At 35.9% G+C, this 27,243-nt stretch overlaps 2 protein-coding genes across 2 annotated transcripts in view; one reads left to right on the top strand and one right to left on the bottom strand.

Annotated features, from left to right (window-relative positions):
- LOC105053022 (DNA-directed RNA polymerase V subunit 1) overlaps positions 1–21,198 on the top strand; it is a 46,518-nt gene extending 25,320 nt beyond the window's left edge. Inside the window, 13 exon segments of the mRNA XM_073244134.1 lie at positions 169–1,905; positions 2,037–2,212; positions 8,350–8,425; positions 8,526–8,653; positions 12,269–12,438; positions 14,304–14,578; positions 16,435–16,608; positions 16,737–16,824; positions 16,827–16,876; positions 17,065–17,938; positions 17,941–18,136; positions 20,441–20,549; positions 20,705–21,198. Of these exon segments, the coding sequence (XP_073100235.1) occupies positions 169–1,905; positions 2,037–2,212; positions 8,350–8,425; positions 8,526–8,653; positions 12,269–12,438; positions 14,304–14,578; positions 16,435–16,608; positions 16,737–16,824; positions 16,827–16,876; positions 17,065–17,938; positions 17,941–18,136; positions 20,441–20,549; positions 20,705–20,908 (4,257 nt within the window). The 3' untranslated portion in view covers positions 20,909–21,198.
- Positions 21,199–22,150: 952 nt separating this feature from the next.
- On the bottom strand, positions 22,151–25,727 carry LOC105053023 (uncharacterized). Its single transcript, XM_010934024.4, has 2 exons — positions 25,383–25,727; positions 22,151–24,920 (listed from the first exon to the last, which is right to left on the bottom strand). Exon 2 carries the CDS (start codon positions 24,897–24,899, stop codon positions 23,511–23,513), a length of 1,389 nt encoding a protein of 462 aa, XP_010932326.2. The 5' UTR covers positions 24,900–24,920; positions 25,383–25,727; the 3' UTR covers positions 22,151–23,510.
- Positions 25,728–27,243: the final 1,516 nt, after the last annotated feature.

The following is a 27,243-nucleotide window of genomic DNA, read 5'->3' as shown; positions in this document are numbered from 1 at the left end:
TTCATGATTTTTTGATGCTATATGGCTTAAGCATGTTGTTTAATTTATTATGCCTTTTCAATTTTTACATTTTTTTAATTCATGATTTATGGTGTTATATGACATTATGCTTTTAATTTTGTTATTCCTTTTTGACCCATACCAACTTACATATTTTAATCTTCAAAGGTGCCTCAAGACATCACCAAAAAGTTTGCAATTGGCACTGAAGCAAATGAATGTTCCACAAAACTGTGGCTTGAAAAGATGAGGACGTTGTTTATCAGAAAGGGGTCAGGTTTCTCTTCCCGCAGTGTAATCACTGGAGATGCATATATAGGTGTTAACGTAATTGGTCTTCCATCTGAAATTGCAAAGAGGATTACCTTTGAAGAACGGGTAACAGTGCATAACATGAAACAGTTGCAGGAAGTGGTTGATAAAGGACTGTGTGTGACATACAAAGATGGTTTCTCCACATATGCAATTGCTGTGGGCTCAAAAGGGCATACTTATCTTAAAGTTGGCCAGGTTATAAATCGTCGGATTATGGATGGTGATATTGTTTTCATTAATAGGCCACCTAGTACGCACAAACACTCCTTACAAGCATTTTATGTATATGTCCATGATGATCACACTGTCAAGATCAACCCCCTCATCTGTGCTCCCCTTGGAGCAGATTTTGATGGTGATTGTGTTCATATATTTTATCCACAGTCCCTTGCTGCAAAGGCAGAAGTCCTAGAATTGTTTAGTGTTGAAAAGCAGTTACTTAGTTCTCATACTGGAAACTTAAACCTGCAACTGGTTCATGATACATTGTTGGCTTTGAAACTCATGTCCAATGCTGCATTCTTGAGAAAGACAACGGCAGAACAGTTGGCAATGTTTGTATCTCCGATCCTGCCACCACCTGCCATATTTAAAGCTCATAAATCTGGCCCTTTCTGGACTGTTCATCAAATACTGCAGAATGCTTTGCCTACTTTTCTGGACTGTTTTGGAGAACGACATCTCATAAGTAATGGCGAAATAATCAAGTTAGACTTAAGAAGGGATGCAGTGCAGTCATTGTTTACAGAGATAATTACTTCTATTTTCATCATGAAAGGTCCAAAGGAGGCTTTAAACTTCTTTAATATGTTACAGCCTTTGTTGATGGAGGTGCTAGTTATGGAAGGATTTAGTATCAGTTTACAAGATTTTTATGTTCCAAGTGCAGTTATAGAAAAGGCACAACAAAGTGTTCAAGAAAATTCATTTATACTTGATCAATTGAGATCAAAATACAATGAACTTGTGGAGCTGCAAGTCGAGAACCACCTTAAAAGCATCAAACTACCAATTGTGAATTTCATTTTGAACTTGACTTCACTGGGTAATTTGATTGATTCAAAAAGTGATTCGTCTATTATCAAAGTTGTTCAACAGCTTGGATTTTTGGGCCTTCAACTTTTTGACCGAGGGAAGTTGTACTCGAGGGCTTTGGTCGAGGATTGTTTTACAAACTTTGTAAACAAATATTCCACCAGTGGAGCTGATCATTCCTGTGAGGCATATGGACTGGTTAAGAATTGTTTCTTTCATGGCTTGAATCCATACGAAGAGTTGGTCCATGCTATTTCATCCAGAGAAGTTATAGTTCGTTCTTCGAGAGGACTGACAGAACCTGGAACTTTGTTTAAAAACTTAATGGCAATTCTTCGGGATGTTATTATCTGCTATGATGGAAGTGTTAGAAATGTCTGCAGTAATTCAATTATTCAGTTTGAGTATGGAGAGGATGATGGAGCTAATTCCTTGAATGTTTCACCTGCTGGTGAACCTGTTGGTGTCTTAGCTGCCACTGCAATATCAAACCCTGCATATAAGGCAGTCCTAGAATCCTCACAAAGTAACAATTCATCATGGGAATTGATGAAGGTATCAGTATTCCATTCTTCTAGTTGTGAGTGTGTGGTCATATTTTATTTTCTTTTATACAGACCTGCAAAGTTTACTTGCATAACAATAGTACTAATTTGTGTTTATTTGCTTCATTTTATATTTTACAGGAGATATTGCTTTGTAAAGTCACTTTTAAGAATGTTGTTACTGATCGCCGTGTGATTTTATATTTAAACGATTGCTTGTGTGGGAAAAAGTTTTGCAAGGAAAATGCAGCAATTGCTGTTCAAAATTGCTTGAAGAGAGTCACTTTGAAGGATTGTGCATGTGACTTCTCCATTGAGTATGTATACTTTATTTCACATCTCATAATTGTAGTATGCCCATATGTTCTGTGTATATATGGTTTCCTTTATTTTATATAGATTCTCTCACTATCTTAAAGTTACTGATTTTAATTGTTTTCCTCAGGATATTTGATTCATGACCTTCTATTTAGATGTCTTTTAATGAGCAAGAATTATATGAAATGGTTAATTTGTTTTTTTATGTAGAATTGTATGCTACAATTTGTTATTATTGTTGATTTTGGGCCTAATGCTGGTGAACACTGTTGGAGCTGGAGGTCATTTTAGTTGATTTTGTTATCTTAGTCTGGTAGTAACTTTTGGACCAGTTTGTTTTAGTAATATGTCATGAACAGATAGCAGTTAAATAGTACAGTAAATGACATGCTATCCGTATGGACTTTTCTTTTTGGTCTTTCTATTAAATCTTATGAAATATAAATATTGCAGGATTAAGCACTCAATTTTGGAAATTCCTGCTTCTTTTCAGATATTTGGTGTTTTTTTACTATGATGTGATACAGTCAAAACAAGTTTTTCTTCTTGCTGGAGGATTGCTATGTTAGTTATCAAATTAATGCAATTATAAACATGGCATGTGGAATCTCCTATTCCAAATGTGTCTATACATTCATGACTTTCTCTCTGTCAGCGTGTTTTCAACTCTAGAAATGGTATGTTTATGTCTACTCATTCTAACATTAAGAGGAATATATATATGTATGAAAAGAAATGCTTTTACTTTGTACAATTACTTCCGTTGGCTTGTAGGATTTTGTTGTGCTCGTCTTCACTTTTTGGCTATTAGATTGGACCCAAGGGACATATTCACTTTTCCCTTGACTTGGACAGCATGGTTGCGTTTTGTTTGTATCTTCATGGATCTAAATTTAAGGGCCTGTTTGGATGAATAGGCTGAAAATCCCTTTGCATTTATGGATGGGGCCAGTACAACCAGCTAGATAATAGGAATACTGGTTGGGTTTGGTCTATATTTGTAAGTACCCAATAGTGGTTTGTGAGGGGCTGGCTAGCAGGTCTTTTTTTCTCTTCCTATGGGATTCAGGCTGGCCCGCTCTCAAATCACTTCGGATTCCAGCCTGTATTCCTATCATCTAGCTAGTTGTACTGGCCCAATCCACAAATCCAATGGAATTTTCAGCCCAATCATTGAAACAGGCCCTAAATTTTACATCTATATGTGGGGGTTTTGGTGCATGTTACTAGTTCTGGATCCCAAACATAGTCCAGCAGCTTGGGCTATGGTTTTCATGAACTGCTGGGTTTGTTTTCCATTCCTATTCTTTGTACGGAAAGCTTGATAGATGAAACTTGCTGAGGAGGGAGTGAATTATCATGAGTACCTTACTGATAGAGTAATTGTGTACTTTGATATAAACTTGTAATGGATTTATTGCAGCAATTAATAGCTTCCCTCTTTAAAAGAAAATGGTAATTCATATTTGGTGTAATGACAAATTGATGTGCTATTGAGAGCATGTTAGATTTTAGAATTTACATCAATGCCAATGTTATCTTAAGTGTTATCTTAAGTTTAACTATTAAGAATTGCTTGTACTGCTACGATCATATTACTATTGGCAATAGAGCTTTCGGAGTTTTTGAAGATGGAGCTTTTGACTTTTGAGAAGAAGAGTTTTTGAAAGTAGAGTTCTAACAAAAAGTTGCATGCTGTTTGGTAATCATATTTATAAAGTGTTTTGGAACTTTAATATCTGTTTGGCAATTAAAATAAAAAAGTGCTTTTGGTATGATAAAATGACAATAAAAGACAGTACATGGTAATGTATAGTGGAGAATTATATAATATAATATTATATATTATTATGTATTAAAATATTATTATATAATATAATATTATTATCATATAATGTGACATAATATTGTAATATAGTATAACAATTATTATAATAATTATAATATAATTTATAATGTAATATAATATATTGGTTATAATCTAATCTAATAATAAATTATAATACAATATATTATTATAATATAATTATATTATATTATTATTAAAATATTATTATATAAATTATTATAATAATATAATAATATATTATATTATATATTTGTAATGTAAATATTATTATATTTTAAAATATTATTTTATTGTATATTATAATTATCATATAATGTAATATAATAATATAATATAATTATCATATAATGTAATATAATATAATGGATTATAATCTAATCTAATAATAAATTATAATATAATAGATTATATTATATGATTATAATATAATAATATTTTATTATTATTAAATATTGTTATTTTAAATTTTATTATTATAATATAATAATACTACAATAGATTATGCTATATGTTTATAATATATCATAATATTAATTTATTATTATATTATATTTATAGTATAACAATGTAATATGATATGATATAAGATGTAATTATCAGATTTGTTAGTCGGTATTTCGGTCATTAAAATTTTTTATTAAAATTAAAATAGTTTCCTGACATTAGCCAAAAAGTACTTCTGGGGAAAGCTTCAAAATGGAGCTTTTTCCAAGTAGACTTTTTTAGCTTTTTGGTAAAGTCAAAACAACTTTTTGATTTTTTACCAAACATTACTGTACCATTCAAAGGTACTTTTGGAGGGCTAGAAAGTGCTTTTTGACAGTCTAAAAGCTTAGCCAAATAGGGCCTTACTCGGTAGGTGATATCCAAATTCGAAATTTATGGGAAAACTTTGCCAACAACCACATTATAATAATCAGAGGCCCGTTGTGCTGTTTAAATGGTAAGAGAACCAAGTGCTTAGTCCAGGTGCAATAATGAAGTTGTTCTCAACTATGGTTGGTAAAGAAGTTGGAGGTCATCGCAACAGTTATGTCAAATAAATCATTTGGCTGGCTGTGCTTATAGATAGGGTCTGAGAGATGATTAGTTTTTTGTGCTTTGCACTCAATTGTGTATGGTTGGTTAAGAATTTAAATATATATTTTATGTAGAAGTTTTGATTGACAATATGGCTAATGCATATAAGCCAAATTATTGGAATTGGTTTTGAGTCATATAAATTAGGATGTTAGAAGTAAACAAATCCTTCCTCTCTTTATAGATTTTATACCTATTCAGAAGAGGCATCAGCAAGAACACAATTTTTGAAACAAATAATAGACCATCTAGCTGACCATCTCTAATCCTTTCGTAACTTCATCCTAGTTCCTAACCACTTCTCATCAGCTTGCATCCATCTCTTAACTATATGTTTTGCTAATGAACAAGTCTTTTCAGTTGATCCTTTATGTTTTAGTATCACCTTTGCAAAGACTATGATTAGTCCGAGTCTGAGGATTTGCATTAGTCACTAGAGAACTCTTTCATCCATTTCTTTTGAAAGAAACTCTTTCTTATCATTCAAAATATGCAGAACCAAAATAGAAATAACACATCTCCCTATTATCGTAGATAATCCTTTCACCCTCAAAGTGTGGGTCCATCTGTAATAAGATTTTATTTAGATATGGGAAGTTTGCAAACTTAAAATCACATGTTGTGTCTGTATCAGACATGAATACTCATTGGATATGTCTTAGATACATGTCAGATACCTGTATTAAATATCCTATTTTTCAAAATTGAATCAATACTTTGGATGCTTTTGGATACACTTGAGAAACTTCCTGATATTTCTATAAATGAGGGAGAAGGTGTTGTCTTTTTTTAAATGTTAACTTGTTTATGGCAAATGGTCAGTTTTGTTTTCTATGATATGAACATTAAAATACGAAGTATGGATTGAGGTATGCGGATGTGAACAATGACTAAATGATATACTTGTAAAAGTTGATGCTATTGAAAAAGTATGGAATCTCATATTTTGATAACCTACCTTGCTTAATGGATGCATTTTTTAACATACGTAAGTGTGCATTCGTGTGTGTATGTATTTATGCATATTCTTATTAATAAAATACATATATACTTATGTATGTATTCTAGCCGTATGATATCCTGTACTATCCATGTGTTATATTCATATCTCATATCCAGGGAAGAGCTTATGCAACATCTGATCATGGATTTGTAATTAGTGTCTGAATACATCGGCTGTGAATCTATTTAACTAGATGCTGCTCTGTTGATTCACCTTCTTCTGTGTCCAAAAATTTATTCTGAAGTCAAAGACACATCTCTACTTTGTAATTCTGCTGACTTTTTACTGTGTGCAGCTCTGCAAAATAACTGATTGTTTTGCTATAGTTCAATTATGATTAGAGAAATCCCCACTAGTCAGTAATTACATGCTTCTCTCTGCTAGAATGTCATGAAGACTCAAATGAAAACCACTTCTCATTTATTTGCTTTAATTACATAAACTGATTCTGTATGTTGCTAACAAAAGAAATCCTCTTAGAGGATGTCCACATGTTTAATAGTTTTGTGCCTCCACTTGTTTCCAACCAGATATTAATTCTATAACTGCCTCAGTGGCTGATGGAGTAGCATGTGGGTACAATCATGTTGTTTACAGAATGAATTTGTTTAAATATGTTCTTGAATCTGCTGAGTCTATCAGAAGAAAAATGGTTGCAGCCTTTTTTCTGTAAAATTTTTCTAGGCATCAGCTTATCAATTTCAAAAGATTCTGAAAAGATTATCTTGCCGAACTCTTGTTTTACCAAGGGTGGCAGCAGGTATTCTATGTGCTGTCGTGGTCACCCAATATTAGTTCAGTGCCGATTGAGGTTTCATATGCTATCGTAATGGGATGGTATGAATGGTAATTTACCATGTTGGCAGGTTGCCGGCACAAATACATAAGTGTGTTGGGATGGGACATCCTGTACCATATGTCAGTACATGGTACCGTACGATTGTCAAAATACCACAATACGATCTGGTACCGGTATTTGAAACCATTGTGCTTATATTTCACTCTGATTGGAACAGACAGTTGGGCCTTAAAATTAATAAATGGTACTGCCATACTGTATTACGTGCATGGATTTTTACTGCATAACGGTGCTCATACTCTTGGGCTTGTTGCTATTACATCAGAATGCTTCTGATCTCAAGGTGGATCACATACCTTTTGGTTCATCAGTCTTGCATTGGGATCCATGAGATGTCAATCCTGTTGTACTCGGATCACACTATTATATGCTGCTGTCTTGCAGTCAGGTCTATATATAACTGCATTTTACTTGAACTTTTTTCTTGATAATTTGTTATTTCTTTTTTTAGAGATGGGTACATGGTACACCCTATTTCTTTATCAAATTCATGTGATAAAGGCAGTGAATAGTTGAGTACCTATCAGAAATTATAGAACCCTCCCAGTCTTTGATGGTTTTTAAATTTTCTTTTATGGAATGTAATTATTAATTTTATATATTCACATTCTATGTAAAGCATTCTGCTGTCTTGAATTCAATTAATCGATGAAGATGGGCAATTTGGAAGGCCTTTGGCACTTGTGCAAGTTTTCTTATCTTATATCTTGTTGCAAGTTGATATAAAATCTCTGTCAAACGTTGGCACATATGCCAACATCCATAAACCTCTTATGAACTGTTACTAAAATTTGCTGTAATGTATTCTGTCAAGATTCCTTTTTATATTTAAACTATATATTCTGCCTAACTTTTTGATCTCTGAGAATCAATATGCTGATCTTTTTTCTTCTTGAAAATAATAAAGGTAAAACTCATAAATATCAAAAAAGTGGCTTATTATTTGTGTCATGGTGACATACATATTAAATATTGGCCTGTAATGCTCAGGATTTTACTTCATAGCTCATCTTTACACTAGGTAAATTGCTAGTTATGGGTTTATAACTTACACAGCTAATGACAGATATTTTTTGCATATTGTATTCGTCACTTTGATGACATTGAAGTTCTTATGGACTATTTATCATTTTAACATTAAAGTTCTTTGGATTGGTTTTAAGTTCCTTACATCAATCATTATTGTCATCAGTCATATGGTAGAAATATCAACTGAACATTCTGTTATATATTCTCATCTTTATAATATTGCTGATAATCTGAATCTCACTATCTCTATATCCTAGAAATATGCCTTCTATTGGTCTCCAACAATAATACACTTACTCTTTTTAGTTACTTTCAGATATCAAAAGGAAATAAGCTTACGCGATAGTTCAGAAACTACTTCAGGCCTTGTTGGTCATATTCATCTTGACAAGGTCTGTTGGTTCTGTTATAATTCTGCTAGCTACTCCAAATTCTGCTTAGTTAAATGGATAAAAAATACGTTGATAACGTAGAACTTTCTTTTTGGGACAGATGCGGTTGAAATTGTTAAACCGAAGTCCTGATGAGATTCTTCGGAAGTGTCAAGATGTTATTTTTGGCTATGGAAAGAAGAAAGGAAAGCTCTCCCACTTTTTTAGGAGAATTATTTTATCACTTAGGTAGGAGCTTTTCTTTTCGCATCATAAGTCTTTCAAATCAATTCTTGGGTATTGGTTTCTGGTTTCCTTCTTATAGGGGTAATCTGCTATATAACTAAATACTTGCTTTTTTTTTATTTACTGGTTGTGTACCTAAAGTCTCTCTCTCTCTCTCTCTCTCTCTCTCTTTCTCTCTCTAATCTTGTGATTTTTTGCATGCCATCTTTAAAATACTGCTTATGTTGGTAATAAGCTTCGCAATGCAAAGTTCTTTCTGCTTTTCATTGAATTAAGTTTCTGAAGTTTAGCAAATAATGTATGTGTATCTTTCATATTTATAACTTCTTAACTAGAATATATTGTCCCAACATTATGATCAAATTTCTGGATTAAGGTAATTTCAAAATGTTATATGCCTCGTGCTCAGCCTGACATCAAGCCTTGATAAAAAAATTGCTGCTAAGATCCTGGTCCGGCAAGTTTCAATGATAGAGGAGCTTGCCATGAAATCTAGAAGGCTATTAGACAGGTGGGAAAACCTACTTGTTGGTTACACAATTAGGCTTGTGTAACCAAGGATCAGCATTGCATCATTACCTTGCACTTGGAAATGGTCTTAAGATGAAATGGGGAAAGAAAGTTTGATACAATCATCTCTGTGAATTAGACTATAGCTTAAGAGACAAACCAAAGAAACACTTCGAATTTTTCTACCTTTCCATTCAACAATATTTGAATAAGAAAATTTGGTTTTTCGTTGCATTTTAGTTGTCATGATAGTTCCTCGGTACAAAAGATGGTTTTTTGCAAAATTGTTGGTTGAATAGCAATCTGGTATCTGCCATCAATGTTTCATAAAACATACATTTTCTACCCATAATTTTACAAGATACTAAAATTCCTTCATATGAGTGTTAAGCTTGTTAGTTTTCGTTTATTGCCTGCAGAGATTGTCGACACCTGTTCCAGCCATTAGCTTTCGCATCCTAAGTGATATTCTTATGCATAGTATCTTAATATCTACTCATATAGAACCTTATTCTAGAAATACCAAGGGGACTATGGATGGAAAATCTCATTGCATTTGAAGATGTTGAATCAGTATTGATCTTATTATTTATTAGCCTATTTCTATCATCATGAGAAAAATGGGCCATAAACTAGATGAAAAATTCTTTTTATATGCTAGCTGTTCTATTGCCAATGTTAATTCTTGTATTTGTCCCAAACAATATGGAGAAAAGTATGCTGATTAGCCATTTGTTCTCTACACTATAATCAAGAGTGGTATTGCCAATGTTTACTCTATCAAATAAAATGTTCCCACCACAGAATTTTTAATGTTAGAGTAGCATCATTTGTACAAATTCGAATTTATGGTTTGAGGAAAATTCATACTTGAACTATGAGGTAATGAATAGTAGTCTTGCTTCAGTTGCAGAATATTTCTCTTTCAAGTGCTAAACATGCTTGATGCTTTGGTCACTCATTTCCACTACCAAACACTTCCTCAAAATTTTTCTGCCTTTCCATTCAACAAGTAGGTGAATAAGAAAATATAGTTTTTTGTACGTTTTAGTTTTCATGATAGGTCCTCTGCACAGAAGATGTTTTTTTGTGAAATTGTTGGTTGAATATTTATCTGGTGTCTGTCACCAATGTTTCATAAAACACACAATTTCTACCAATAGTTTTACAAGATACTAGATTCCTTTATATGGGTGTTAAGTTTGTAAGTTTTCATTTATTGCATGCAGAGATCTTTAAATCCTCCTGTTCAAGCCATTAGTTTTTTCATCCTAAGTGATATTCTTATGCATAGCATCTTAATATCTACCCCTATAGAACCTTATTCTAGAAATACCAAGAAGACTATAGATGGAAAATCTCATTGCATTTGAAGATGTTGAATTGGTATTGATCTTATTATTTATTAGCCTATTTCAATCGTCATAGAAAAATAGGCCTTAAAACTAGATGAAAATTCTTTTTATATGCTACCTGTTTTATTGCCAATGTTAGTTCTTGTATTTGTTCCAGACAACTTGGAAAAAAAATGTGCTGATCAGCTATTTCTTCTCTATACTAAAGTGGTATTGGCAATGCTTATTCCATCTAATAAAATGTTCCAAACTACAGAATTTTTAATGTTAGACTAGCATCATTTGCACAAACTCGAATTTATTATTTGAGAGAAATTCAAACTTGAATTATGAGGTAATGAATACTAGTCTTGTTTCAGTTGCAGAATGTCTCTCTCAAGTGATAAACATGCTTTGCTTACTCATTTCCACTCCCAAATGCTTCTGGTTATTTCTGAATGATTTGCTTCTGTTTATTGCTTGTGCAACGAAATTGTCTGTTCATTTTTTCCTAACATTGATTTTTCTTCTCTCTATTTAACAAACCCATATTTGAATCCAAATAAATGAAGAAGTTTTGGAAGGAAAATATTAAGTGAGCTTGCAAAATTCTGTCAGGAGCTCTGGTGTTTCATCAAGACACTTCTTAAGCACCATTGCATTCTATTGCTTTCCAATATAGTGATTTATGTTGCTACACTTAACTCTCATTCTTTTTTTTTCCTTCTGCAACTGTAGTCTTTACCAGCTTAATTGCTGTGTAATGATCGTTGACATGGGATATAACAAATGCTCAAGAAAATGCGTTCTCTAGTTGATAAAGAAATACTTGTGTTATCTGTATGTGTCTATACTTGCTTACATGCAGCTTAAACCAATCAATATGCCTAAGCAATCCTAGGCTTTGACCATGGATGAATGCCTGGGTGTGCTCTTGATTATATTTGCATGGTTTGAATCTTTCATGTCAACCCTGCTCATCTGCCGCATCTTGTTGGTTTCTTATATAACATGCTAGGATTTTTTTCCCTTTTCCTAAAAAGCAAATTGGTGCATATGTATGTATCCATAATTTTATATGTATATGTATTAACTATAGTTCCATAATTGTGTATCTACTTGTAAATGCTCTTATTTTCATATATCCATATGTGCAGACATACACACGCATACACAAATTCTCCACTCAGATATGGTAGTAGATGTGACCTTGCTTATGGATAATTATTGTCATAGAAATTTTATTTTCCATTTTGACTTATAAGCTGACAGATGGATGAAAGTTCTTATCTTGTCTGGCAAGTTAGGTAGAAATTAACGTTGTGTAGGAAAAAACCTCTGTTTCTTTGATATGGTTTTTACCAGGTAGTTTGGGCAATATTATGTGCCACTGGGATTTCTTTTCCAATGAAGAAAAAAGATCTCCAAGAACAGCTTTAAAGAGAATCATGGAATCTTCTTTCATAATGATTGCTTTGTAACCACTTAATGATAGAAGTATTTCCAGAACAGAGTATGTAATTTTTTTTTTTACTGATAGATCCTTAAGTGGGCATGCTGCTTCTTTAAATTGACAGTGAGAACAGTACTTGGATGTGTAAAATGTGAATTCTCTATTCCAATTCTACTTTTGAATGCTTGCAAGCTGACTTTGCATGATAAGAAGAGAAACTTTTCAAAAGATCAAACATTGTTTTATTAATATGTTCATTTGCTTTCTAGAATTTTAAACACATCAAACGTGATTGTGGAACATTTTTTTCCTTTTGTGCAGTGAATGTTGCAGCACCAGGCAGCCAGATGTCGGGAATTTGTCTCCATTCCCGTGCTTGCAGTTCTCTTACCGTGATCAGAGTGCCACTCCAGATTGTGAGTCTCTTGAGGGAGCAATACATGTTATGGCGAATACAATATGTCCAATTTTATTGGATACAATTATTAAAGGTGTGCATAGATTCTAAGATTTTATATCATCTCAGGAAAATTAAACTTTGCCATCTTCACTGTGCATTTTTTTAATTTTTTAAACTCAAACTGTCTAATTGGTGTATATGTAGGCTTATATCAACTGTTTGAAGGACTCAAGTAGGGAACCTTACTACTTCCAGTATTGCCTTGTTTTATTTAGTTGATTATAGGTGTATATTTTTTTTCCGATTTCATACTTTATTAGGTTCTCTCCACCTCTCAAAATTTGTTGTTAACCACCACTTTTAGACATCGCTTACCTTATACTTGGCTTCAGTGGCTAATCTTGAATGGTCTGACATTATTTGGTTGGTTGATTACTAGCTTGCTTATGATGCACCAATTGTCATAACTGGCATGCAACAGCAATAAGACAAAAAAAAAGTCAAATTATAATGATAATTTCATGATAGAATGTGCTTATATAACATTAGAAACAAATGATCAAGCTCTTGAAACTGCCATATATATGCTAATCACTATTATAGCCTTGAACATGGTAGTATTGGTACTGACTGCGAGAAGTGCAAGAAGGAGCTTCTAACTAATAAAAAGAAGGATCTCTATTAAGTACAAGATATGGACTATTGAAGTTTCTCATAGTAACATTGTCAACCTGCCTAGGCACCTAATCTGCTGCACTGCTTGGATGCCTACCGTCTATACAGAATATAGATGATTTGACTGCTTGTTTTTTCAGGAGAGTAACTAGGAATCTGCCTAGGTGCCTATCTATTGCTTATTATCTAGCTCAACACTTCATATATTGTTGTATACACTGTATATGTTGCTATTTATCAATGTCGCCATATAAACATTATTTAGGTTGAAATGACTACAAGATTAATGTAATAAAATAGTAATGCAAGTGTAGTCAGTTTTAATATAGTATTGATTGTGAGACAGCTAGTTAACTGTAATATGATGTTTTGGCATATTTAAACTTCCAAGGATGTCTTGGACCCATGACAGAAAAATGTACGCCGTTGAAGTCAACCTTCTGCAGTAAGATTATCTTAATGCAGAGAACCTGGTGGAGGTCGTTGATAGATTTGACCTGTTTTATTACCCAAAAGTTGTCTTAAATTTTTTTTTTTTGACCTTGCCAATGCCAAAAGATATTGGTTCCTCAAAGAAATGTGAAAGTTGACCTCAGGACACTGAAACAAGGCTTGCAATCTTGCTGTTGGATACCACACCAAGTTCCATCCAGTATACCACATCCGAGTTTCGGTACCTCTGTGTAGTTAAGGGACTTGTAGTCATCAGGATCTTGTATTCTTGTTTTGTCTCATCTTTCATCTACAAAGAGAGAGAGAGAGAGAGAGAGAGAGGGGGATCAGGACGAGTCTTCTTTTTTCTGGGTGAGGGTTGGGAATTGAACCATTGTATCTTGTATCAGCACAAGAGACTTTTCCAAATCATCCTTTTGGAACCCTCAGATTTCATTTCTTTTTATTTATTGAAGCTGCAGTTCTGGATTACACTTGTCCTTGACTGTTGAAAAATGCGAATGGAATTTACCAAAAGATGAATTAGTGCACTATTCTACTGCCCATCAAGCTCAAAATGAATGATTGTAACATGAGTGGTAATGGTTATAAAAATAACATACAAGTTTGTTGTCAATTTCTTTTCTTTAGAGGGCTTGTGCTTCTTTTTATGAGCTTTTCTAAGAACCATATTCATCAGAAAATTGAGGTTTATTTTCTAAATTTAGTCATGTCATAACTCACACGGTGTTTAAATTTGAATGTAGTGTTTCTTGTTTTCTATTCTTAACATCTTATTCACAATGATAATTTAGTTTCTTTCATGTTTTTTTCCTTGTAAATCTGCAGGTGATCCTCGAGTCCATGAGGCTAATATTGTTTGGACTGGACCAGATGCAACCTCTTGGGTGAGAAATTCATGCAAAACATTGAAGGGTGAGGTAGCCATTGAAGTTGTTGTTGAAAAAGATGCAGTTCGACGAAATGGTGATGCCTGGAGGACTGTTATAGATGCCTGCTTACCTGTAATACACCTTATCAACACCAGGCGATCTATTCCTTACGGCATTCAACAACTTCAAGAACTTCTTGGCATTTCTTGTGCCTTTGATCAAACAGTTCAGGTTTGTTTTTATAGTATAGTATTTGATGAAAATATCATGTGCATGTATGCTACTGGTAACCAGGATAATTTAGATAGATTTTCTGAGCTGTTGATAATATTAACATGCTTTATACTATTGAGATATGTATATAATGCTAATATAACTTCAGTAAGCTTCAATCAATTTGCCCACTGCCTGATGTTATCAGAAAGTCTTCTACATCAACTTTCTCCCTGCATCTCTGATTATCATCATCATTTTTTGATGTTTATTTCACTTCTTTTTTTGGTATGAAATTATGACAAGTTGGAATGAAAAACCATTCTTTGATGCAAGGATTGCCGTACCGGGTTGAACCGCCCGTACGGGGCGTGCCGAACCGTCCCGGTGGAGAACCGAGACGGTTTCGGCATGCAAAACGGCACATGCCGGTGCGGAGAAGAAAAAGAGAAATAGAGAGAGAGGGAGGGAGGAAGAAAAAGAGGGAGGGGAATCCGTCGGAGGGCCGTCGGAGGGCAGCCGTGGCCGTCGGGCGGCGGAAAGCGCCTCCCGCGGCTCCGCGCAGGAAACAGGGGCGATCCGCCCCTATTTCTCGGGGCTTTTTTTTAAAAAAGTCTTTTCAAAGTGAAGTCGGCATGGGTTTTGCCGGCTTCACTTAAGTGAAGCCGGCATGGGTTTTGTCGACTTCACTTTGAAAAGGATTTTTTTAAAAAAAGTCCCGAGAAACGGGCGGATCGCCCTTGTTCCCCCGCGGAGCCGCGGGAGCGCTTTCCGCCACCCGACAGCCATGGCTGCCCCTCCGACGGATTCCCCTCCTCTTTTTCTTCCTCCTCCCTCTCTCTCTTTTTCTTCCCCGGTTCGTCCGTGTTTTCCTTCGTCGGTTCAAAACGGAACAGAGGCATGCCGTACCGTACCGCCGGCCGGCCGGCCGATCCGGCCACCGATACCGGTTCCGCCAACCTTGCTTTGATGCAAGGTTTCTTGAATTGGTGCCGCATGCCATATCGGCCAGGAACTGGCTCAATAATGTATGGTAGCATACTGTACTGTGCCAATGGGTTTTGATCAATCACAGGTGAGAGGATAAAGGCATCGGATGGCCTTTCTTCATTTTAGCTCGTGACAGACCCAAAACCAGTAGGTACTAGTCCGAACGGAACCAAAACGGGCAGTTCCCTTTGTTTAGATCGAACAGCTCAGACCAGTTCCTGGCTTGTCCCAAATCAAAACTAGGACCCATCCTAGTTCTGCCCTGGTTCAGTTCAGTACACCGCAAAGTGGGCAGTTTGGGGTGGTTTAGCCTTCCTTGTTTTGATGTATATTCCACTTGGGGCTATTAGGATTATGCTTAATCAGAATGGAACTCTTCGCATTCAACATGTCATTCCCCTTGCAATTAGGAAACTATATATCTCCTGTATAAAGTATCAGGCAAAAAGTAACGGCATATGCAACTCTTGTTACATTTCATAATTTTTGCTTTGGTTAATTGTGTTCTGAAGAAAGTAATCACAGTAATTAATATTTTTTACTGTTTATACTTTTTAAAAATATGAGGAAGGCCTAGTATTAGATTTTTCTTGTCTGATTTTTCACCAATAACATCTATTAGTCTTCTTGTATTCTTTTTTGGAAAATGCGAGATCATCTGCCACATCAGCACTTAGTTCACTGGTCCGATTTGGAAGCAGGTGATTGGCTGTGGGGTAAGCAAGGATTGACTAACACCACCAACCTAAACCCATGTACCGCACCAATCCCTGACTGCCACATCAGCCCATTGAACTGAGGGGTGAATTGGCAGGTGATCAGTAGCAATACTCTTCTTTTCCATTCTTGATTACACAGTGAATGGTATGTTTTCATTTTTGCAGCGGTTGTCAGCATCAATTACGAAGGTTGCAAAGGGAGTGCTCAAAGGTCACCTTATTCTTGTTGCAAATAGCATGACATGCACTGGAAACCTTATTGGTTTCAATACTGCTGGCTACAAGGCGCTTTTTCGTTCTTTAAAAGTTCAAGTACCGTTTACTGAGGCCACGTTAATTGTAAGCAAACCAGTTGGAATACTTCTTGACTTGCTCATTTGTGCCTCTATTCATAGTGTGAGCTGATATTTCTCCATATAAATGTTCATGAGACCAGATAGCATTGAAGTGTGACTTTGTTTTCACAGACACCGATGAAGTGTTTCGAGAGGGCTGCTGAGAAGTGCCACACTGATTCATTAGTCAGTGTGGTCTCGTCATGTTTATGGGGTAAACATGTGCCATCGGCACTGGTTCGCCTTTCCAGATTCTTTGGAATAAACAGCAGGTTAGTTGTACTGTCCACATAACAAGTGAGAAAGGAATATACATACTACTTTTTTATTGCATCAGCGCTGTTCTTCAACTTTTGTGAACACATTTGTTAGTCACCAGATTGGTGCCAAACTGTTGGATTCACTTCTTTTCAGTTCTAGAGCTACAAACAGAAAGCTAATCTGCATTCTTTTGTGACAGATGGCAGAAAATCAAAATATTGGAAAAGGTTTTTACGATTTTCTTGAGTTGGTAAGGACATCCAGTCAAAGAGAAGCAGGTGATGGATGTTCACTGGATGTTGATGATCTAGAGGTTAATGAAAATAATGAGGTCTGTTTATCTCCTGAAATAGGATTTGAGGAGCTAACATTTGATGATGGATTTGACATTGATTACAATTGTAAAAAAGATGTAAGCATGGAAAATGGAAAAGTTGGTAACTCAAGCTGGGAAAAGATTTCAGATTCAGTGGCTGGTTCAGATAGATGGCAAGGATGGGAAAATAGAAACCAACCTGAGATGGACATGTCCAGTGGCTGGCAAGGATGGGACAATGGAAAACAGCCTTTTACAGATCAGTCCAATACGTCACAAGGGTGGGGAAACAAAAAGGTAACTGATGGAGAGAACTCCAAACCGCCAACAACCAGAACAAGTGTTTGGTCTAGTTGGGATGCTAGTGATGTTCAAGAAAGGTCACCAGCTTCGAGCCCTAAAAGCCAGCTTGGGCACGTTGCTTCATCTTCGAAGTCAGGAATTTGGGGCAGTCAGAGTTCTAGTAAAGTTGCTGATTTGAGGAGCGTGGATACCACATCTAACAGTAGTACCCAAGATGGATGGAACCATGTGAAAGAATCACCAGCAAAGCCTGTCTGGGATACTAATGTAACAAGGAAATCACACGGGGCAGACAACACCTGGAATACAAGTGCATTTTCCAAATCAAATGTCTGGGATAGTCAGAGTTTTGACAAAGTTCATAATGAAGGTTGGGATGGAGGCAAATGGAATGAGAACCAAGTACCTGATCATAAAAATCAATCATGGAAATCTCGTAGTTGGAATTCTTCAAATGCACTGATCGGAGAACCCAGCGAAACCTTTCTAACAAGTCAGTAGGGACATCAGATGATCGAAAAGGTTGGAATTCAAATTCAATGATGACTTCCACAAGACGCCGATTAGATTCTTTTACAGTGGAGGAGGAGAGGATTCTTGTTGAAATTGAACCGACGATGCAAACAATAAGAAGGATTTTGCGTGAATCCAGGTATCGTTTGGTTAATATATTTGTGTCTAACTCCTGCCTTGGTATGTGCAGGACATCTTCATTAAGTCCTCCTATCGTGATAGTGATGCGGTGCATGATATATAGCTTATCATGCAATTCACTTCACAATTAATTTGAAATAGCACTTTTCTTTTATGATTATTCTGGAAAGTTGAGCGTTACTGAGCAAGGGGCTTGGTATCATTGGTATGGTTGTGTTTTTTAAGGTTTTAGATAGTAGTTTGAATGGGGGCTAGTTATATCAAAGATTTCTGGATTTACTGGAGACTTGACAGAACTTTGGTTGTGGCAAACCCGAGTTTTGATAAGAAGCCTTCTGGAAAGTGCTTATGACAGACAATTTTTTTCTTAAGAGTATGGATATGTTGTATGGATTTCAAGCATCTTGATTGTTGATGGATTGTCAATTGCAAGGTTCACAATCTCTCTACTGGAACATGCACTAGTACCATATTGGTACATTGTCAGTGCACCTTGTACAGGATCACTTTGATGTACCAACACTAGATATATGCCTCATACTGAGTATTGGTTCAGTATTGATATGCTATGGTAGTATGCACTGATAGTGTGAACCTTGGTCAGAGGGATCTGTGGAAGGTTATGAGGAAAAAAAATGCTACTAACCAACGTAAGGAGAGCAGATGACTAGATAGAATCTTTACCATTTATAGGCTTGTTCGAAACCATCTCCCTGAAATTGAAGATTCAGCATCTTCATCATAGAGTTAGTCCATAAGAAAATAATAGATGAGTCTCAGAAGTATCTTTTAGAATCTTTGAACTGATTGTCACTATTTAAATGCGTATTCCAAGATCTTGGCAGCAAGTGAAGACATAGACGTAAGCATTGTTGGTTAACATTTATTCATTAATAAATTGTCAAACTAGTGATTCTTTATCTATTTTCTAGTTGAAATGGTAGTCATAATCCCACTCAACGCAACATTATTCCCTTTCGCATGATTGATTTTGGCACAATAACAACATAAAAATTCACATAATGACACTGGCTCATTTGAACTCACTCTGAAAGTTAAAATATGAGGCCAAAGATCAAATCCAATAACAAAAAGGGAAAACAACCCTAACATATGTTTTAGTTAATGAATATTTTAATATTGATAAAACAAAAGGACATTCTAGTGCATGATATCCCGCCACTATGGGGTCTAGGGTCAGATATGTGCAGTCTTTCCCCCATATGCAGAGAGGCTGTTCCATGCTTCAAACCTATGAAACCCAGGTCATAATAGAGCAGCCTTTGCGCCATGGCGTGCCTTCTAATGTTTTTTTTGTCTTAATCAGATTGTGAAAGGATGCCTTTTCCAGTATCTAACAGTTAATGCATCAAGTTGACATCTTTTTTAGCTGAATGAAATATCCGCCTAATTTGCAACTGTCAAGTGATCCAAATTTGTTGATCATTGTCTTCAGCTTGTCAAATATTGCTTTCATTATAATCTTGAATATGTAGTTAAATTTTGCTGTTTTTCTAGATATAATTCATTGGTTTTATCTCTATATAATTTGCTACCATCAAAAGATTCAAAACATTGTTTTATTGTGGAAAGGTAGCTTCTTTTCTACATCAAACAAGAACTTGTTCCATTCCAACCGAGGATTGTAGGTCAATAAGTATCTTGTTGCATTTAAAAAAATCTAGATTATAAATCTTACACTATCTAACTAAAAATTATTCAAAATTCCTTTTTATTGCCTAAATTAACGCACAAGGACAGGAAGCTGAACTTTTACTGGATATGTAAGTACTAAATTTATATGCTTCAATTAAATACTCAGTATTAGATTTTGTGATAATTATCTTTTACTGTAAGAGTTTATTTCTGCTTAGGTGTTGTATATGCAATGAATGAATAGTCAACATACCAAAAAGATGTCTAATGGAAGTGATATTATCAGATTTAACCTACCCTTCCAATAAAAAAAAATACTGGATTTAACTTTAAATTATTAAATCTTATGAAAGAAATTAAGAAAACCTACTTCTCATGGATTCATAAATCATTTGAATCCCCCCCCCCCCCCACCCCAACCAACCAAAAAAAGGGTAGATTGTAAGCAAAAAAGTCATTGAAATATGGTACAAACCTGTTCTCCACTAGACAAGTTAGGTAATTTAGGTTTGTTTGCAGTGATGTCAATTAATTATCTTATGATCATTTATTCATTTCTGAGAATATTCTCTTCAAGTATCTTGATAAGTTGTCTTTCCTATCGAATTTCATCATACAATTTCTTGCTTGTCATCAATGTATGCAGCGATGGTGATCGACTATCTTCTGATGATCAAAAATTCATTATAGAGAAAGTTTTTCAGCACCATCCTGATAAGCAAGCAAAAGTGGCTGATCAAATTGACCATATCATGGTAAGCTCAGTGAATTCATCAGTCTATTATTGAAGCTAAACTTTTTAATGATGTCTTACGGACGTCATGACAACAACCTGGATTCAGCTGAAAATTGCAAGCTACTTAGTTGCCTGTTAATGCGGAAAGATGTAACACTGTTGTTCAACTGACAGGTTGACAAGCACAAGGATTTTCAAGATTCCAGGTGTTTTTATGTGGTATCTTGTGATGGCACTAGTGCTGATTTCTCCTATAGAAAGTGCATGGAGAATTTTGTGAAGGAAATCTTCCCAGAGCATGCAGAGTCCTTCAACAGAAAGTACTTCAGGAGGCGCCGTCCTGAGCCTGTAAATGACAGTCAGCAGCAGCAGCAATAGTTAGGGCCGCTGCGTGGAATTTGTTCAGGCGCTTGTAAATTTTATTGTAGATATTTTCAGGCACAATCCTAATACTTGATCAAGGGGTAGCTTTTATGGACTAACAACAAAACTATTCAGTCTGTAAATCTTACAGATGTTAAATTTTGGGGGAATTGCCCTGCGCCTGGGCCTTACCTGCACTAACATGTCCAAGAATGTAAGCTATCAAGAAGTTTATGGAAGTTGGCGTTACCTGCCACTGTTGACCGATGCGTAATTAAATGTCATTTTCGTTTTGATTGATGCCATGACCGCGTCGGTCCGGTTATTCCATGCAATGTCTTTTTTTGTTTTGATTGATGCGATGACCTCGTTAGTTCAGTTATTCCATGCACTGGTTAAAACTCGATGAATCTCAGAATTTGTAGGATCAGGAAATATTTATTCCATCAGTTGGATTCCTTCATCTTCTTGTGCAGCATAGGCACATTCAAACAAGCGCTGCTTAAACGCTTTCACGCTATTCTTTGTTCAACAAAGCCACCAAGCAGTACATTAAATATGTTGGTTAAATGGTAAGGCCATGGACTTATCGGTTCCCAGAGAAGATAAATCAACTGTGTTCTTTAACCCAGAGATTAGGCATCATTTATGTTCTAGCTGAAGGTGTCATGCTCTGATCATAATCTTCCTGGCTTAATGCTTGGATATGATTTAATGTGAAGGCATAATGCTTTGATCAGACTATCCTGGCTTAATGTTCGAATACAATTTAGTGTGACAGAAGTGATATGGATCAAGGGAGTTTAAGCCGACGAGTAATGTTTCGTACACTTTTTCTAGTGATGGTTTGCGGATTTTTGTAAAAGATGTGGTGAAAATATCTTGCGTGGATGTCCGTGATAGTTTAAGCACCTTTATACCCATGAAAATATCTTGCCCCATGGATAATTTTGTAGCTGGTACCATCATGTAGGATGGATTAATACATCATCTTTAGTCCTGGACAAAATAAAAGTTATTTTTTGTAGATGGGAAAAATACTAAGCAACTAAATTTGTTGGTCCCCGGGTATGGAAAACTCTCTGCCGTCAGTCAGCCCCAGCAGTTAGAATGCGGGTCTAATATCCAGTTTAATCTCTTTGTTTTCCTCAGAGACCTGGATAATGAGAAATCCACATCAGATATGCAGGCTTATTTGGCTGTGTATCTGTCACTTTTACTTGTCTGCACATGGAAATAGCTACTAAAGTTCCTCACTTTTGCCACAAGAAGTTTCTTGGCTTTTAATATTTTTCAGAAGGAAGCACTACAGGATAATACGGCTTTCAAGATTAATACAAGTCTTTTCTAACGTAGATACTGCAACCTACCACTATCACATCCAACAGAATCGTGACCGCAACCAGACTGCATCTGTTTTACAGAACCAGCAAGAATTTGCACAGGTTTGGACACAGCCAGGGCCAGCATACAAATGGTCGTCTATATACCTGACGAACACAAGTAGACAATGGGCATACACTTCAACAGACTAGACCACTATTCTAACCCGCTTATCAATATGAGCTTTACCAAGATGAGAAATTGTGTCAAAGCAAGGAGTGGTGCTTATCATGTCATGTCTTCCGGGTTCCTTCGGGCTACTCAATGTTTTCTTCTCTCCTGCCATGCATTCGGACTGCAGGGAGCTAACATTGCATCTGTAAAGCAAGCAGCAAAGCAGGTTGTCTTCAGACCGGGAAAATATTGCCCGAGGCCAAGAGAAAGCTAGGCTACAGATTCACGTTGGACTGTATTCATAGAATTCTCTGGATGCAATCTAATGCTTGTTGGTTTCTCATAAGTTGATGGTGTAACTCACTTTGCCCAAGTGACTTTGGCTTCCTACCAGCCAGAGTTCCTGCATTGTTGAGCCCAGGTCCTCTCACAGTGGGAACTCAGTACAGGCCACTTCGGAACAACCAAACACCTGAAGCGACTTCCCCCATACCTGAAGTGACTTCTGGTGCCCTCTTATGCGCAACCAAACTTGTAACTACCCAGTTGTCCAAATTAGGTCCTACTTGTACAATCTCCAAATATGAGCTTAGGAGAACACCTTCAGTGGTGGATCAAGTCTGGATGTAAAGTGCGCGATTTGTCTCACATTCCCCGAAATAGGAGCTCATAGAGCCTCCAAGTTTGTTAAGGTTACATTTTGCCAAGGCCAAGAGTGGATAAGGCTAGTCACCTGAATCTAGAGCAGCTGCAGGACCAGGAATGGGTTTCTACAAAATATTTGAATAGCAAATTGTATAGGAAGCAGGCAAAAATACAACATTCTGGAAAGATTCCAAAGCAAATTTGACCCCTTTGGTAGATGAATCAGGTTCATAAGGTAAGAAGTTCTCTTTCGATGCTCTATCACTTGGTCTTTTCAAGGGTTACTTCCTCTATCAAAGAGAGTTGTTAGATCAAATCCATGCAAAGAATTTCATGCAACACAGATGCAGGTATATCACCAATGCCTCCCGAGCTTTAAGGTGCAGAGGAGCAACAGCCATGTTCTCATCCTCTTGAGAGTTTATCTCTGGAGCAATTTCATATATAATGTATACTTTTGTTTCTTTTCCCTCAGTTAGTACTGCGAAAGCTGAGCCAGGCGTAATGCTGTCCTGAGCTTCCCTGCATCCCTTTTAAATCCTGAACTTTGAAGACCAGTAATAACAGCACGTTGGGCAGATCTGAGAACATTCATGCCTTCCCTTAAGCAAGTCAGCAAGAGCTTGGATGCCACACGAAACCGACCCTTCCTGCATAGGCCATGCAGCAATGATGTGTATGTGAAAGGATCCTTGGATTTCATCTTATTGAATAACTTCATGGCAGAATCCACCTCTCCCACCTTACACAACCCATCAATCAAGCAATTATAAGCTACCAAGTTTGACTTGAAGTCCCTCACCTCCATCAAACGCAACTGCTTGAAGGCAGCATCAATGTAACCCATTTTACACAACCCATTGACCAAAATAGAGTATGTATATTCATCACCCTCAAGGCCACCTTCTTCCATCTCATTCAGCAACTGGAATGCAATTTCTAACTTACCTTCTCTGCAAAGCAGATAAAGTAGAGTGTTATAACATGCTTTATCAAGGCCAATACCATTTCCCAGCATTTGTTCAACACAAGCATTAGCATCTGTAAGCATACCTTTCTTGGTCAATGTGCTGATTACTGTACAATAGGCAAAGACATCTGAATTGTACCCTTTGTTCATCATTTCATAAAAAATCTCAAATCCTTGCTCAAATTTTCCCCATCTAAAGCAGCACTTCATAACTGTCGTATAAGTAATGACATTTGGAGCACAACCTGATTCTCCAAGTTCCTTGAGAATCCTTCTTGCTTGATCTATCCTGCCACATTTACAGAGCCCATCTATAATTGTATTATATGTCACCAGCCCTGCAGAAAACCCCAACTTTTGCAAGTTTCTAAACAGTCTCACAGCATACACCGCCTTTCCCATCTTGCACAAACCATTTATTAAAGTATTATATGTAGCCGATGAAGGAGTGATATTTTTCAAAATCATATCCAAATAAATCTTGTAGGCCTCCTCCGGATATCCAGTTTTAAACAAACAGTGCATTAGAGTGTTATAGCTCCATTCATCAGGAGCAAGTCCAATCTGCAACATTTCATCAAACAGCTCCAGCGCACGTGACGGAAGGCAATACCGAGTAGCCCCAGCAATTAAAGAATTGTAAGTAATTACATCAGGTTTTATGCCTACCTCTCTCATTCTATAAAGAATCGAGTATGCTTCATCCATCCCAACAAAGCGGCAATATGCCGTGATCAATGTATTATATGTTACAACATCTGGAATACATCCAAGTCTTATACCGTCGATTAAAACAGCCTCGGCTTTCTCCAAATTCCTAGCTTTACACAGGGAAGCTATGCAGACATTCAACAGTTGAGTCGAAAGTCCACATATTTGTCTTGATAAAGGCATAGAGAATGAACAAAATGGTACCTAAATCATCACAAGAACAATCCATACATATAAAACTTGTCACCCAAAACCATTAAAAAAAAAAAACCATTTTGGATCACTTAGTATGATTAGCCTTGAACAATGATACGCAAATACAGAAGCACTGATAAAGCCATCAAATCGAGAAGTACAGCATAACTTTTGCATCGTTTAGCATAGACTTTCCAAAGGAAATCAAGGAATTTACCAGCAAAAAATGACTCCTTTCAAAACCTCGGGCAAATAGGATGGAGATTATGCCTACAAAAGATGTTCCTTCGATGCACATACGTTGAATATAGCAACATAGTGCTACCCCTACACCCCCCTCAACCCCACCCCACCCCACCAACCAACCAAAAATAAAATAAAATAAAATAAACAATATTGCGAATCTAATCGAACAGGTGGTGAGCACGGAGAGAGGAGGGAGTAGCGAAGGAAAGGCGGATGCATGCATACCAGGGTGGCGGCAAAGCCGGCGCCAGCGGTCGAGTCTCGGTGGCGGAGGGGTGGCACGAGAAGCAGCGAGGGAGTCCAAGCGCCGGGATTGGTTGGGCGCAGGCTGGGGATGGTGGCGGGAGTAAAGAATGTGGAGAGAAGGATGGGGAACGGGACTTGGGAGAGAGGGTGGGGCAAAAAGGGTCAACGGAGAAGCGGATATGGGGGGAAGACGGTGAGGGTCTTCACATGAGAAGATACCCAATGGCTGCTGATTCTTATAGGCTCAGAGTACCACCATATAAACGGCTGAGGCACCCAACACAGGCAATAGTTTCTCGTTTTACAGCGGATTCACTCTCTGTGCTTCACGGATCACAAAACATCCATAAGCCATGTGGTTAGGGATAGCACTTTTATACCATCCGATCCGATCCGATCCGGATGGGACAGAATTTATCTGATATAATTAAAATTTAAGATAAATATGGGTTAAAAAAAAAAAAAGTGAAATATATACGAAATAGATATGGATAATAATATATCTTTCCTTGAATTCAATCCGATATAATTTTAACCTATATTTTTTTAATTATAATTATTTTATAATATTATCATGATAAATTTTTCATCTGATCCAATTTGATCCAGTCGATCCATATCTCTATTTGACTCAATTCGATCCGAGGGAGACATAGGACAAGTATGATTATAGAGTTTTTAATTATGGAATGGATATAGATGTTGGTTGATTCAAGTCATATCTAATCCATTGCTATCTCTATCCATATTGGCTTATATCCTTATTTTTGAGTTGGACTCATGTTTTATGTCCGTGTATTGCTCCACCAATTTAGACGAATGAGAAGAGATTGGAATTATGCATTTATAAAATATATTCTATCTCATATCTTCAATATAGTATAATTTATATCATTGTGTTGTTATTATTAATTAATATTATTTATTATTAGAAATTAATTTTAACTCATGAAAAAAAAGAAAAAAAAAAAAAAAGAAAGTCTAGTGAAGAAAAGGTTTCTATTTAACTGTTGTACATTGTTACTCTGAAAATGCATCCAACAGGGATTTGGGGATTAGTTTAATATTTTTATAAAGGTCTAAATTGAAAAACCATCTATTCTATCCTGTGCATTTCTAAAATAGAGGTTTGACTTTATGCATCACGTGGATACTAATATTAATAACTCTCCTATTAATTTATTTTATCAACCAACTATTTACATAAATCTTAAAATATTTAAACTGTAAATCATATATTTATATATTTCTCAAAATGACCGATAGATGATCAAATGGTGAATTAGTAGAAAGAAAGGTAAACTTTCACACGATGCATGCTTGATCACAAATATAACCAAGCAATGCTAAACTCAAAAGTTTTATACAAAAAAAAAAAAAAAAAAAGCTGATATGTCTTCCTAGTTGCACAAAAAAGTAAAACAAAATATGATAAAAAATAAAAATTAAAAAAAAAATTATGCAGATTTTTAGAGTCTTTTACCGAATAGATTGTTTTTAACTTTTTTACCGAATTGATGTAAGTTTCAACTTATTAACAAAATTAATGTAAAACTAAAAACGTCATTTAGAATGGTGTTTTCTACTGAAAAAATACCATTCCAAATGATATTTTTTTGGTCCAATCAGCAAGTCTTTTCCGACATACGTGGAACCCGTAAAAAAAAAAAGAATAAAAATGCTATTCAGAATGACGCTTTTAAAAATACTATTCGAAATTATATTTTCAGATCGTTATATATATATATATATATATATATATATATATATATAAAAGCAGTCCGCCCTACCCCTTCTTCTTCTTCCCGCGCCCTAAGCTTCTTCTTCCCGATGGCTCCGT

This window comes from Elaeis guineensis, chromosome 10 (genome assembly GCF_000442705.2).
Source record: "Elaeis guineensis isolate ETL-2024a chromosome 10, EG11, whole genome shotgun sequence".
Taxonomy (NCBI): domain Eukaryota; kingdom Viridiplantae; phylum Streptophyta; class Magnoliopsida; order Arecales; family Arecaceae; genus Elaeis; species Elaeis guineensis.
Note: the sequence above shows the minus strand (reverse complement) of the source record. Positions and strands in the feature narration are given on the sequence as shown.

Coding starts and splice junctions, on each gene's coding strand:
- LOC105053023 (XM_010934024.4), bottom strand. CDS start 24,899: ATGCCTTTATCAAGACAAATATGTGGACTTTCGACTCAACTGTTGAAT.